At 42.9% G+C, this 16,281-nt stretch overlaps 1 protein-coding gene across 1 annotated transcript in view; it reads right to left on the bottom strand.

The window, feature by feature from the left end:
- The window catches only part of stau2 (staufen double-stranded RNA binding protein 2), an 87,094-nt gene that overhangs the window by 64,083 nt on the left and 6,730 nt on the right, over positions 1-16,281 (bottom strand). Inside the window, exon 6 of the mRNA XM_072378013.1 lies at positions 965-1,124. Coding sequence (XP_072234114.1) covers positions 965-1,124 — 160 coding nt within the window. The remainder of the gene's footprint in view (positions 1-964; positions 1,125-16,281) is intronic.

A 16,281-nucleotide genomic window follows, 5' to 3' on the forward strand; every position in this document is an offset into this window, starting at 1 on the left:
TTATTAAATCATAAGTGGGGTTTTTTCTTTATAATAGCGTCTTAAAAATAAGCAGTGAAAGACAATTATTTTGTTAATTGCAACTGTTTTTAAGGCGATTTATCGTCCACAAAAATGTTACAGACCGATCTACAAAGAGAAAGACATATTGGTACCACTGTAAAAGCCAACTAAACATACCTAAATGACTAATGATAGCAACAAAGAAAGTCCCGAACACAAGGTGGCAGTGGCAGAAAACTGTTTGACAAAATGCCACCAAATTGAAAACGGTTGACTGATTCCCACGTGACTTCGAAATAGTACTTTCACTCGAGGTGGACGTCCCTTTCTGCGATAAGTTAAAATCTTAACTAACTTAGTTCAGATTTTTAGAAAGTTACTGCAGAAAAGTTTCAACTTCTGCGATGGGCCGCGAAGTGGCCGAAACCTTTCCACCGGACGCCCAACAGCAGTGTTCCGTGGTGAGTCTCAGAGGCTGAAGAAGTAAAGAGAACAAACGAGCTAATTCAAGGCAACTGCGTGCCACATCAACACAATGAAGGAGATCCAGAGAGAGGTGCAAATGCACGCTTGGAAGTAGTCAGTGGTCATTTCAAGAAGATGAAGTTAAAATTTAAATCGGGGATGTTTTTTAAATATAAAAAGAATGTTTTGGTTTTAATTACACCCAATACAGAAATAAAACAATAACATCCATTCCCAAAATTCATGAAAAACATGTCATGTTAGTATCAAACACACAGCCACACCGTAACAGTAAAAAAGTAAGGAATAAACAACTTTCATAAGCAAGTCAAACAGGCTCAGACAGAAGTCCTTTGTCAGCTTTTATAGATATACCAGTCTAATGAAGATAGCAGCGGGACTTCCCAGCACCAACAAAGCCAGCCAGTTGCGTGCTAAACCTCAGCTGCTTTTTAGGTTATTACGAGCCCCTGTTTTTTTATGTGCTTGTGTTTACCTGCGGTGGCCGTTCAGGGATAGGTTCATTGCGCAGGGCTTGAAGGGCTTTCATGGCAGCGTTATGTCTCGCCGCCTGGCGGGTGCGTCCTTCGCCAATAAACTCATGACTCCCCACTGAAAGCTGCACGTAGAAGATCTTAGGAACAGGATAATGGTACCTGGAACAAACACGCAACATAAGGGAGAGCAGGACATCCAGTTAAAACTGCACAACAACACCAAGACAGGAGTAAAGAGGATATATATATACATATATATGTATCCACACACACACATATATAAATATATATGACTTCAAAAAGAAAACAGGGGCAGAAGAGGCCCTTACATTATGAGCCAAGTTATCAATTCCCTCGGCTTACAACGTTCCCAAATTAAAAGCCCACCACTTCATCAGGGTCAATTACAACACAATAGTCTGTTGGCCAACTACTTGAGTAATGTCTCGCTATTGAATCTCAGTTCAGGGATACAAAACAAAGCGCAGGAACATATATCCTCTCCTCTTTCTTCTTGCCCTGAACATAGATTACACTCTCTTTCATTGGGTTCTGACAGAGCGGGACTGAGCTGTCACTGAGCAGATTTAGAGGTCTGTATGTGTGACACCTCCCCCCTCCCCCGGGTCAGAAGGAAAAGGGCTGAGAATGTCTGCTGGACCGAGGACAAGGAAAGAGAAATAGTGGGAAAACTAATAAGAGAAGCAAGACATCCAAAGTTTTTAATATCCTTCTCCCTGTCTGCTTTAATCTCTGCCAATATACACTTAAATTCACAAAGACATAGAGCCGCCATATGTGGTCGACACAAATGGAGTGCAGCAGCCGAGATTTATGGAAATATGTCTCGCCTAGAGCAGAGTTCCCAAACTGTATTCGGTATTTTCATGTTTGGCACCGGGCTTTTCATGAGAGAAAGAAATTCCATCGCAAGTGCATGTGGTAGAAGTTATTCACTACTGTGCAGAAAATGAACACGAACTTCACAGATATACAGCTATATTCCCCCTTTTCACCGTGTGTAAATTTCTATACTGGAGCAACCTACTTGGCACCGCAGTCAAGATAATATGTGATTGAACACAGGTGGGAATTCGGGCAACCCAAGAAGCAATTTAGGAAAGGAAAACATGTGCGGTCAGGAAAGATATGCAGTTGCTTTCCCAACTATTTGTACACATGTTGATTATTAGATGAAGAGATATCAGGTTAAGCTAACCATAACCCAACAAGCCCTTTTTGATATGAACAAAGAACTATTCTGAAAGTAGAAAAAACTCACATGGACACGCTAATTATTGACTGAGATGTGCTTTTTCTCTCAAAACGAGTGTAACAACCGTATGATATAAACTGTAGTTTCCTTTAAGCTAAAGCTCACAATCTGCTAGTTAACTGTCTACACAATGTACTGATGAAGATTTCTTTATTTTTAAAAATATTGGGTAAAAAAAGACGCAATAGAGTTAAGAAAATGAAACGTTTCACCTGAAGATGGCACACTAAAGTAATTATCAAAGGATCGCTAAAGTTTTTATAATCCATCCTGCGGTGAGCATAGCTAAAAATTGGACCAACGCATCACAGATTGCACTCAAACTGTATTTTGAGCCTTTAACAGAGGGACCAGGCACATTTGCTCAAAGGTTGCAAGATTCAAATGGTAATTTGAACTGTAATTAAAAGGCGCTTTTCGAGTTTAGCTGACCACTCAAAGCGCTTTTACACTACGAGCCACATTCACCCATTCTTAGTCTCAAAAACCATTCATCTGAGGCAACAGAAAGCTCGAGGGAGGTGTTTTCATAGAGAACCGACATGACTTTAACTAGTAAATTGGGTGGATTTCCAGCTAGATTTGTAAGGTCTCGCAGGAGAATCCATTTTGCCATCCTCGAAGCTGCCATTTGTGAATAGACCAAGTGGTTTGGGACCAATTGGCGACCTATGCTTGCAGCTTTGGGTGCGTTTTAGGTGCGGCAAACTGTCAACCCTGGAGGCTCCTGAAAAGCTGATGGTTGGTGCTTAGCGTATCAGAACTGTTCCACATTTCTTTGAGGAAAGAATACCAAATAATAACCTAGAGGGCTTTTACCAATGGTAACATATCGTGGGTATATCAGACTCATCTTGGTGTCTGGCCAATAGAAATCTCAAATTCCAGACAAATTACAACTTCAACTTTGTCTAGTGTATGATCACAATAAAATGTGGGTTAAATGAAAAGACATAGATATTAAGACCAATGTCAAGGTAATCCTTCCATCAGATAAAGAGAAAGTTCAACTTTTCAACCTCGTTATCATTAGAAGAAATGCTTGAGATTCACCGAAATAAGTTCGATCAAGCACTCGGATCTATGAATGTGCCAAACCACTAAATCTAATGGCACCCAATCAGCTGGTTATCTTAATACATACCCATGCTGTGGACTGATCAGAGGGACAAACAAAGTTGCAACATTTCAACAACTGTTCCATAGTAGGAATGTTTTGAGAGGAAGATATTATCCAGCTTTACTGTGAAGCTACCCACCAACCTTCTGACCAGGCAAGCCAAAGTTGTTTTTTTTATTTTATTGAGATACCATAGTGTTTTCTTTTTCTCACATGGCAGGGAAATAATGCTTTAACAATATATGTGTAATTTTTCTGAACTTTTCCTTCCCCCTCCTCTTTCTTTCTTACTGCCCTAAACACCTGGCTTGGCTGAACAAGAAAAAAAAAAATGAATCAGCATTTCTCCCAGAATTCCAGTAGGTCTTTCTCCACGCCTCAGCCTTCCTCTCATCCGAACTGCTCTCAACTGCTGGCCACGGGAGCTTTCCCTGGGCGGGGACCTGCCTGGTCCTCGCACGTCAAGTGTGGCCCCAGGATCTCAGAGGACATGCCAAGTGCAACATGGGTTCCGGCCAACAGCGCTGAGCTGAGATGGGAGCAGCTGGAGCTGCAGCGTTGAGTACAGGTGCAGAGAAGAAGAGAGAGAGAGAGAGAGAGAGAGAGAAGGATAAGAAAGACGGAGAGGGAAACTGATGGAGAGAGGAAAAAGGGATGGAAAGAGGGAGAGACGAAAGAAAGGGACATGGAGGGAGGCCTGTGGGAGACCCGACTCTGCAACGTGGGAAAGTAGTGGCTTACACACAAGCGAGTAAGCCAAGAACATAACCCGACTCACATCCACATAAAAATTCACGTAGACGAAATAAAAAAAACAACTGGCTGTTCTGTGTAATCACTTATTACTTTTGTTATCATTCTTACTACACAGAATGTTTTGGCTCAGGACACCTGCGGAGAGGATGTGGAGACTGCTCAAAGGAAACGGAAAATAATTATAAAACAGCACGGTGACGCAAGTGTGCATGTGCGTAATTGGTCAGAGTCTTAAAAGCGAACATGTGATCCCAGAATTCAATCAAATGATAACTCATTGGCATTTAAAAGTGAGTAATGAATATGACTTTGAAGGCAGAACCTTCCCTGCAGCTCCCTTTCATGTGGGCCATGCTGGTGAAGGTTACCGCTTCATCTTAATCACTTAAAGACTTGTGCGTGAGCACACAAAGAGACGGACGCATTCGGAAAGCCCACACACAGTCCTACTGGGATATGGAAGTTTCAGAATTGCAATTATGACTTTAAATGACGGAGTGCCATTTCAGCTGGAAACTATTTTCATTCCAAATGCCAATGCAGACATAACAAGGATCATCTTTACTTGCCACATATGTTACAGTTTCTTCCTGAACTGAGCTGCTTCTCATACACTTCATCAATGTTTTTGTTATTTTGCAGCACATTCACAGGCATGCCACCTGGGGATTCCATTGTTTTCCTGAGGGACTTCAATAGCCATGTGGGGAATGACAAAGTGACTTGGAAGGAAGTAATTGTGGGAAACGGCCCCCCTAATCTGAACTCAAGTGGTGTTTTGTTATTAGACTTCTGGGTGAGTCATAGATTTTCCATTATCAACACCATGTTAAAGCTTAAGGTGATTCATAGGTGAAGCTGGTACCTGGCCACCTTAGGCCAAAGGTTGATGATGGATTTTGCAGTTGTATCATCAGACCTGCAGTCGCATATTTTAGACAATCGAATGAAGACTGGGTGGAGCTGTAAACTGACCCCCACCTAGTTGGATCTGGTTCCAGGGAAAACTGTCATACAAACCGAGTAATTCCAAATAGACGTGGAATTAAGAATGTTGGTTGTGGAAGCTAAAATGCCGGCGTGGGAGGAATTCACCGAGCCCATTGAGAAAGACTTTTGGTTGGCCTTTAAGAAGTTCTGCTAAACTAATCAGCGACTCAGGGAGGGAATGCGGGGAAAGCCAATCCCAGGTTGCACTTTGTCTGGGTGGGAAACTCCTCAGCAGAACGGGCAATTTTGTCGAGGAGTAGAGGGAGCTCTTGGTGGATCTGCGTAATCAAGCCAGCGTGTTCTTCTTTGAGGTTGACTTGGGGGAAGCCATGCCCATGCGATGAGGACTGAAGAAAGTCCTCCAACTTAAATGAGATCACACTAGTCATGCTCTCTGGAAAAGTTTACTCCAGGGTGTCTCAAGGAGGGTTTGGACCGATTGTCAAACCTCAGCTTCAAGAGAATCGGTATGGCTTTCATCTAGGTTGTGCAACAGTGGACCAGATCTTCACCCTGGTGCAGCTGCTGAAGGAGTCATAGGATTTAATGTTCTATCTTCATTCCTACCCTCACCTATGGTCACGAGATTTGGGTAGAGACCGAAAGAATGAGAATGCAGATACAAGCATTTAAAAAGAGCTTCCCTCTGAGGGTCTCATGGCTCATTCTTAGAGACAAGGTGAGGAGATTGTACATCTAGGGAAAGCTTGTAAAAAGCAGTGAGGAGGAGCAGTTACTCCTCACTGAAAGGGGTAGCGACTCAGACATCTGATGAGGATGCCTCTATGTTGCATCCGTTTGGAGTTTTGTGCATGTCCAGAGAGTCACTTGGAGAGGAATGTTTGGGTTTCCCTCCCGGAATTCAGAGATTCCCTCCCGGGATCTCAGATAAGTGGAAGAAAATAAATGAATGGATGGATGGATTTGCATTGATGCCTTACATGTGTAATAGACTACCGGAGATTGTATGAGATCTGTTCCCACTACTGGAGCAGATTGTGCAGGTGGACATGATGCAAAAACCACACGAAGTCTTTGTTTTATTAAGACCACATCAAGGAATGCAGACGAGGCTATCGACTGATTGACGATAACTGTATTTATGTTCATATCCGTGTCTCATGTTTTAGATGCATTTGCAATATTAAAGCAAGAGTCAAACGCACAATACAGACATGCTGAAAAAAGCAAGGCGCAAGAAATATCATCAGCATGTATGCTCGCTCACCTGAATACTCCTGACAAATACCCGCTCCTTCCATACATAATTTCATACGGATTCTACAGATAGCAGGGCAAAAGAAATCTGGCTAGTCTGACGTGAACATACAGCACCTCCAGATAAAGTTTGCAAAATTTCTGGTCTGTGATGCATGGCTAGAAAAAAAGCTTGTGGGATGTCAAATGGATTCTTCGCTCACACTCTGAAAAATACCACACTCACAAAATCTTGCACTGAGAATGCACGACACTGCTGAGACATTGGGATTCGCCAACTAAGTCTGAGAGTAATTTGAATCGGTCAGTGTGAAGCAGTATGAATTCTGTAGAATACAATGTGAGCAGAGAGAGAGAAAAACAGATGAGAAAACAAATATTCGGTGCCATTAACAATCAGCTTCAAACATCTAATTCAGCACAGAAGTGTTTGCTGCATGGACGAGCTCCTTCATTTATCGCCGAGGTGCAACTGTTCCCTTGTACTGTGCATCTTGGACTTGGTTGTAAAAGGTTTTTTTTGTATTGATTTGCATTGTTGGGTTATTTTGACAATGAGTTTTACATTTACTCCATTTGATCTTTAAAATGGGGAGAAAAATAAACAAAACCACAGCCCTTTTCACACCGGTCATAAAACCAGCTAACATCTGGCTCTTCGGTGCCGTGTGAAAGTGTTTAACTAGCATTCAGTCCAACGTCTGTTGTAGACATTTTAATGGTTGGTAGTTATCAGCATTGGCTTGGCACAGCATCAGTGGGAACACATTGACTGTCTACAAGGTAAACAAATAATTATGGACCATAACTTCTTACATGGAGCCTCTGAAACTGACGACAATAACTCACAGACCAAAATAGATGGAATTGATCAATTTTGCTGTCTCCAAGACAGTTGGCAGCTCAGTCTCAATCCTACTGTGTCGAACGACATATGCAGTCAAGTCGCAAATAATAAGCTGGTCCTATTTTCCGAGAAAGCTATTTTCATCTGACATTAACGTCCATTACGGCCTGTGGGCAGAACTATCACGTGGAGTGTGCATACTGTGCTGTCGCAGTGGACCTTGAGCTTCGTTGGAGCCTTGCGGTTGGCTAGATAAATATCTGAACTCTCAGGACGCAAACTCACAGGAAATCTCACAATTTAAGGATACTTAAAAAGGGATTATTCCAAAGAGAGAAACTAAATTAAAGTCTAATTTTGAAATAAGAAGATAAACAAAAACTAAAAATTGCAAAATCACGGCATCACAAAACCAAGCAGTGACACAGTGAGAGAGCTTACATGTACAGGAAGTGTGGTAAAGCTCCCCACTGTTCTTTTTTTAAGTCGCGCAGTCACTCAGGCAATCATTTGGCAGCTATGCAATGTATCAAATCAAACACATAGTATTAATGACCTTCATTTAATGCTCATATAAAACCAAAGTGGTGTGGTTTCACACCAAAAGGAGCTCAGGGAATAGATCCCAACTTACAGAGAACTTACTATAATTCAGAACTGTGATGAGCAGAAACACACATGCTCAACTTGCTGCATTTGAGGTGGATGGACTACAAAGGCAGTAAACCACATTCACTTAAGAATGGAAAATATGTGGCTGCAGTATGGACAGACTAACCTTAAGTTTAGGACTGGGGAAAAAACTGAAATCGGTCTGTTATATTATGATTTCTGCCCAGGCTGCAGATGGTGGGATCAGAATTTGGAGTCAACACCATGAATTAATGGACCCAACCTGCATTGTTTCAACAGTTCAGGCCGGTGGTCGTGGGTGTCAAAGTCTGAGGAATGTTTTCCTGGCAAATGTTGGGCCCCCTAAAACCAATCAATCAGGGTCTGAATGCCACGGCTTAATAGTATTGTTGCTGGACATGCATTCCTTTATCTTCACAATTTCCCCATCTTCTGATGGCTTTTTCCACAATTGAAATGCACCATGTCACAAAACTAAATTGAGTCTCAAACTGCTTTTATCAGCTTGTACAGTTGACTTCACCAGGCCTGAATCCAACAGAACACAATTAGGAGCAAAATCTGCATGTTATTTCCACGTTCCACGAGCGAACATCTTATTTAGATCTCAAAAACTTTCAGAAACATGGAAATGCTACCTGGAGGGCTCCAACAGAAACCAAGACTGTCCAAGTTTTAAACACCCTCCACTGCTAAAGATTGAGCTGAGATGATAAGAAAATTAGACATCTGTATAAATATGATCCAAGACATGGATACTTTAAAGATCCTGCACAAAGGGATGTGAATAATCGGGTTTCTCATGTTACATGTAAACACCTCATCCGGAATATGATCAAAAGCCGGATAAGAATCAAAAGCGGAAAATAATGTAAATGAAGAATTAAGGCTGCTTTGAGCCCAAATGGGGCCAATATTCTGTATCAATATGGTCTCAGTGACTTGCCAGAGTGCTTGCTTAATGTACAGACTCAGCATACAATGGGTTAATTATTTGGTTCACATCCCTTGAACTAGAGGGGTGTCTTCATGAAAAAAAACGAAAAAAACAAGAGATTTACATCCAGAGGGATATTTTTTTTTTAGCAATTAACACTTCCTTCCTTGTGGGTTGCTGTTGTGTGTAAGATGAAAACATATGGACTCTACTACAGCACAGAGCAGCACACAGGAAAAAGTGGGCCAACTACTCACAGACAAATAGCAGCACATGAGTGAGGGAGTGTACTGGCCTACTTGTCCTCCAGCGTCACTGAGCTTCACCACCAAGACATGTACATGCAAACAGAAATAGCTGCTGCTACACACACACACACACACACACACACACACACACACACACACACACACACACACACACACACACACACACACACACACACACACACACACACACACACACACACACACACACACACACACACACACACACACACACACACACACACACACACACACACACACACACACACACACACGGACGGTTAAAAAGCCTTGTAAAGGGGATGGGACTGCGTTGGGAGCAAAGGGGTGACAGAGATCTGGAGGAAAAAAGAAGAAAAAAAAAGTTGGACAGGCTCACTCCTCCACCAGCTGCACTTTCTTCCAATCTCCTGCCAGACTTTTCTTGTTTTCTCTCCCTCCCAACTTCCATACTTCATTCCCCGTGTCCATCATTGATTGCTCTCCTTCCCATCAGCCTCACACGATCGCTCATGTAGAAAATACATGGTGGTGTGAGAAAACAGCCCGTGTAGTCAAGTAAACACAGCGCTCCAAACACTATGTGTTGTTTTCAAAAGTTCTTCAGATCCTGTCTGACGTTCCAAACCACCACACTGCAGTGGAGAAACAAAAGGAAAGGACTGCTTTCCAACAGAATGACTTCTTCAGGACCGATTTCTCATTCAACATGACTTGTGCTATCGAGAACTTAATCTGCCACAATCAGAAATAATCAGATAAACTGAGAGAACACAATCTGCCACAGCATGCTCAATAAACAACTTCCAGTTTTGGTGCCATTTCGTGAAATAACATCTCTGCAGTCTGACAAGCAATCAACAATTGTGGCCTTTCCTCAGCCACCTCCATTTGAACTACAGGAACCAGGGAAAAATCAGTTCCAGAGGAAGAAATCAGCCCTAAAATGGGCCCTGATAGGGAGGCAGTACCTTTTTGGAGACCAGCTTTTAGAATGGGGCTTGCGGCGCTGAAAACGTCAAGCTGCCAGTGTGGAAATATTAACAAGATGAAATCTTAAATGGAGCTGACGACCACTTTCTGGTGTTTCCGCCGCGGCGTGGGAAACACCAGCGAAGACAAAGATAATCTCGCAACCCCCAGGCTCCAGAAGGAGAGGGGTGGCTCAGAGTGCGATGAGAAAGCAGTGAAATGAGAGCAACCAAATTCTAATCTCTGATCCTTGAATAGCAGTTGTGTTCTGAGTCACAAACAGAAATGTACAACGTGAACGGGTTTGAGTTTATACAACTGAAGCGGACTAACGGCCAGCTCTACTGCAGACAGTGGCGATCACGATAAGAGAGATCAGAGCTCGCGTTAACAGAGCTGAAGCAGACTTCCTGGTTTTACCGTCGGCTCGGCAGGGCTGAGACTCTCGCAAGCTTAATTTGCCTAATCTACTGGGCCCAAGACAGTTTTTTTTTATTTCAAAAGTTCTGGCAACTTTAATCCATGTCCTCCATTTTTAATCACAAAGGAGACCACAAAATGCACCGTACTGCAAATAAACAAAGAGCCCCTGAACTGACAACCAGCAGTTTACATACTTACACAAAATGATGACTAGCATAAGTAAAGATCTATGAATTATAAAGCTGCACATGAACAAAAGTGCACGGGAGGTTTGAACATGCAGCTCAGAGCCGAACTCGATCCCAGAGGACAGACGTCTGTTTAAAGTGGAGAGAAAAATCGGTGGTGTTAATAGGTGTAAAAATGTAAAAACACAGGAACAATGTGAGACTTCTTGTGCGAGATCTGCTGTGGTCTCGGAGAAGCAAAACTCAGCGTTATTCAATCAGTCGTCCCCTCGGGCAACTATAACACAGAGACACGCTCATTCACGACGAAGGCGAAGATTAAAACGCTTCATTTACTATCAGACCATCGGTGTCGGAGATATGAATCCCGAGGAGGGATGGTGGCATCGCACTGGGTCAAAAGGACACTGTTGCCAACATCTGTCAAATCTCCGAGGTGTAAACAGAAGTGAAAATGTGACATCCCGTGTTTATTGGCTCATCAGAAGTGTTAACCTGTCACTAATAACTTTCCTTCCTTTGTTTAATACGACCAAGCTGCACATCCTGTGGCTTTTCATTGAAGTTCACCAGGGGAGCAATTTATTTACTCCATCACATTCCTCCAGTGTAATGTACTGCTGTGTCGGTGCAGCAGACAGCTGCTGTCTCACATGCTCAAACTCAAATCCCTGCCTTTACCGACAACAGATATCATTCAAGAATAACAAAGACGTGGCGCGTTGAACTGCGTAATAAACTGTGCTCACTGCTGTTGCTGCTTTCTGTGGATCGTTTCTCTACAAGAAGTTGTAGTTCTCTTTGTGCAAGCTCTGCAATCAGTGGACCGTCTTGATGACCTCTTTTAAGCTCTGTGTGGGTCTCTGAAACACCCTCTCAGGTATCTTGTGGTACTGTATTGCTGATAGCATCTTACAAGAAATAATTACGAGTGCCTGATAATGGGGTTGGGTAAATAGTTCCATATTTTCACTGCACCAGCAATAAAAGCAAGCCCTGGAAAATAGTTCTATCTAATTATTTGACAGACAAAACAGGCACTGCGTGAATAATTCTGACTTCTTAAGATGGAAAAAAATGTCAGTGAGTAATAAAAGACTTGGCAGAAAGTGCAAAGCAGTTACACTCCGTGTGTGTTTATGTGACAAAGAAGAAAAGAAGAAGAAAGAACACTTACTCTAACCCCGGTGCCCTTTGAGTGCCAACTGTTAAGACTTGGCTGACTGAGAGGAATGGCTGGCTCGGGATCAGTCTAAATTCAGAACCTTCTGTTTTTATTAAGAATATTACATCGTGACACGCTGTTTTATGTTTGTTGTCATTACGAGAGGAAAAAAACTAATTGCTTTGTTAATCCAAACTCCCCTGCGCTACGGATTCCTTTTTGGCCACACTGCTCCGAGTTGCTGAAAATCGTGGTGCCTGCAAAAGATTTTCCCTTTTTGTCGTCCTACAGCAACACCCCAAGAACTCATCGGGGGCCACCGGAGAAGAAACGCAGCGCCGCTCGAACGGCACAAACGTTGCTTTGGCTTTTTCCGCGACTATAAATTTATTATAGATTTGTGATATTTCTCTATTCCTTGTCACATCTTCCAGTGACGCATCGAGCCACAGCAGAGTGACTGGTGATTGTGATGTGGACGGGATTCAAAAAGTGGTTAAAAGAAGAAAAAGCAACTTGTTCTCCCATGACGGGAACTGAAGTTAGACCATAAACTTATTCAAACACCCAGGTGCACATCTGGACAATAAAATCAGGTGAAAAGAACTATTTACTGAAAGGGCCCAGTTTGGACTTTTCCTTATTTATCAATGCCTTATAACAAAGTTACAAACTTAAAAGTGCCCTTGATTTTTTTCCATTCCAAAGTGTGGAAATGCATGAGTGATTAATCCCTGCAGCCTAAAGAAAAGCCATTCTACTGCACTGGTATCTGTCAGGGAGACACGTCACAATGGACTCGGTGAAAGATGCGGGAGGTGACAGAAAACAAATCGCTGTCGTTCTGCAAAGTTAATGCGCAGCAACACTGGAAAGTAGGACAGTGTGTATCCCGACGAGTTGATGTGCATCGCCCCGTGATGATCCGCATCAACAATGGGCGCTTATGTTGTGATGCGTGTCATGTGGCGCCGATGCCTACTGCCCGAAAAGGAGGGCAGCAAAAAAAGTTTCAACAGAAACACAAACCCCTCGCTGCTGGCTCGCGCTCCACAGCTGCCCAGCTGCTCAGACTAATTGCTCCGAGCACTGCGGCACAAGAAAGTGGTCGAATCCCTAAGAAGGCATTCGACTAAGTGGTGTGTTTTTGTAAAAATACACACGCGCAGGTACTTGGCAGGGATTTGTCTGAAGCCATTTGACTCACCTTGCCAAACAAGAAGATGCAACATAAGGAAAAGTGCTTATGTTGCTATGACCTGCCTCCATGCACTTTGGTCTCAGGTCCACTTTTAAATTCGGGGCATCAAGGCAAAAGATTTAAGGAGGACACACAGGGATACACAAACACAAAAGTCCACTCAGATGAGGAGAGATGAAAGGAGAGAGCAGACTTCTGTGTCACCGAGTCTGTTGAACACAAATCATTCCAAGCATTTGTTTATGTTGGAGCTGTATTCCACTCCTCCACCCCCTTCAATAAAACACTGCTTTATGAGTTTACACCCATTTGTACAATTAGGACATATTATCCTTTCCTCTGGCATGTCAACCACACTGATTTATGTACTATCTGAGTAAATGTATCTGATTTACTGATCTACACAGATGCGTGGTCATTTTGAAAAAGCAGGGAAAAAAAAAGAAAGTCATGCAATAAAAAGTTATTTCTTCTGAAGTCTCTTCCTTGTGGGGTTTGGCTGTTCCCTTTTGTTTTTTAGGGCAGCTGTGATTATAGGACGGATAAGAAAAACCATATCTGTGGAATGCCTGAGTGGACGCGAGAGCACACAGTGTCTCGATTAGGCTGTATGAAACCGTAAAGCCCAAAAGGCCAAGGAGCAAAATAAAAAATACACCAGGCTGGGGGAGAAAAAAAAAAAAAAAAAAAAAAAAAAGATGAGTGCATGTGCTGGGAGGACCTCGGAGGATATCGGATACCTCCGCATAGGAAGGGATGAGAAGAAATGTGGAATATAGAATAACGCTCATGGGCAGATTTGCTTTTTCAGTGAGTCAGGTTGGCCCAATTAGGGATGTGGATGACAAAGTACACCTGAGTATCTGTGTGTGCTTTGTGTCTGCGCTGCTGTCTGCTGATATCCTGAAGGCATGAGATTCGTCTTTCAAGGATCTTTCCACCGCAACTGGAACACAGTGCACTCATACACATACAGCGCAGCTCACAAAGACACGTCGGGATCGGAAGGTCATCCATTCTACAAGGACCCGCCGTACAGCTCCCAGGCAGGTCTAGAATACACCGTCATGCACTCACAGAATCAACAACCACTGTCCACTAGGGAGCAACACAACACACGCAATTATCACATTATAAAATTGACATGGTTGTTCTTGAAGGAAATTGGCAATTTACAAGTCCAACTCAGCAGCACTAGCATTCAGATGGAGTCTGTTTCCAGCGTGTTTACACGCTGTCACTGACTCCGTTTGGCCTTTGGAGACAAGCTGGTGGGCGCTAACACGTTCAACTGAAAACACCACCTCGCTGCAGGTGGAAACGAGGCAAACCAGGGAGGCATTCCAAGAAAGATTCCAGCACCAAGGACAATGCCAATACTATCTTCAAGAGATCCAAATCCAAAATCAAAGCAGTTCCTTCTTTTCATATCCTCAAACTCACTGAGTTTCACAGGAACTTGCCTTGGATTTTATTTAAAATTTTTTTTGCACAATCTTGCTCAGAGAGACCAACAAAAGGCACTAATAGACTAAAGGTAACATGACTCTGTTGTGCCTCTAAATTTGTGAAAAACAAAATCAGATACTGGCTCGAATAATCTTAGAGCTGCCCCCAGCACCAGCCCTGAACCGCTCCGCTCGAAAAAGGGGGGGGGGGGGGTACCGTTCAGATACTGATCTAATGCAGCACAGGTGATCCTTTTTTTCCCCTCATGTTTCCTACAGAGAAAGCACTAATGGACAGCTCGGTATCTGACCATCATCACAGGAGGAAATGTCACGGAGCAAAGCGCCACCAGTCATCCAACCCACTGTTCTTCCAGCTGACATAATGTTACTGTCATAACCAAATGAGGGCTGAGAGGAGGTGGGTCGCTTCGGACCACTCAGCTTGCTCTAACAGGGAAAGTCCTATCCAAATTCCAACTGTGACAGAATGCAGGATGCGGGCGCCCCCGCCCCCCGGAGACCGGAGCACCGGGAGGAAAACTGGGAGCGCCGTGGAGGAGCCCCGCATGACTCATTGGAATCAGGTGTTCCAATGATAACACAAGAGTTGGGGTTTGTCCATGAAGGGAGCTGATGTAATCAGATTTTATGATAACAAATATTTTCCTGATTCAGTGATCACTTTTGTTGATCATCTGGGCCGAATTTCCACTCTTTTCAAAGCGGCCCTGTGACTGACTGAATAATAAGAACACAGCTGTTTCATCGAGGATGAACAATGGTGCGATCGCTGATGCAGGATAACTGAGATGAATGGCTGATTTAAACATGGCCTTAGATGGCAAAGAATTATGCTCAAGTCTTTCACCATAAATAAGATTCATTAAGACGCGGATAAATGCACATTTCATATAATTGCAGTATTTCCTCTATGGGGCACTTTCTGAACAAATCAATACTGGTCTTGGTGGTGATTAGAGCGCTGATGGATCAGAGCCAGGCTGCCCTTTTAATGGTCAGATTTTCCATCAACATGACTCTGGATCACTCTTATTCATCATAATTGGTAAGGACACGGCTATGTGGAAACCTTCGATTCCCCCACAGCATCATTTAGGTGACGTATTGTGAATATAGCCTGTCACTCTGCAGCATACTTAGTCATCTGATAAAGAGAATTCATATTCAGAGGGTCTCACTTACATTTATCTGGGTCTCATTCCCACTGAAAGAAAGAGACCCCATGAAAACATAAAGTGACCTTGGAGTAATACGTGTCTTTTATGTCTGAGACGCGCACACACACCCATAAACCGACTCTCTGGCTCCCTTAACAAAGTGAAATAAGAAAACTAAACAGATCTGATCATGAGGGATATTACTGCCTGTCTTCTTAGAAACTTATCACTGTGACATGTGACATTGACGGGCAGATGTTGGAAGGCAGATTTGCTCCTATACCCCAAAGACATTTATCTTTCTCAGTCTGTTTGTTGCTGCATGGATCAAATAGTAAAAGATGTGAGCCAGATGCTAGACTGTCTGCTGACTATACTGAAGTTACTCAATACTGCCACTGAGTCACAGACTGTTTCTGGCAACATATCTACATTTTATTAAAAAAAAAATATTTGGAATCAGAATCCCTTACCAAAGGACCTTAACAAGCCAAGGTTGATGCAAAGAGCAAAACACATACATTCACTTCTCTGTTACATGTTGATGAGCTTAGTATATTAGTAATGACAACACTGCTAAAGAATTATTCGGTTTAAAAAACAGATAAATGTATAGAAAAGCCAGTATAAACCCAGCCCATGCTTAACTATAAAGTCACAAAATGGGTGCTCAATCACCTTTGGAAAGCAGGCCG

This window comes from Leuresthes tenuis, unplaced genomic scaffold, assembly GCF_036924035.1.
Source record: "Leuresthes tenuis unplaced genomic scaffold, fLeuTen1.0.hap1 SCAF_24, whole genome shotgun sequence".
In the NCBI taxonomy this organism is placed as follows: domain Eukaryota; kingdom Metazoa; phylum Chordata; class Actinopteri; order Atheriniformes; family Atherinopsidae; genus Leuresthes; species Leuresthes tenuis.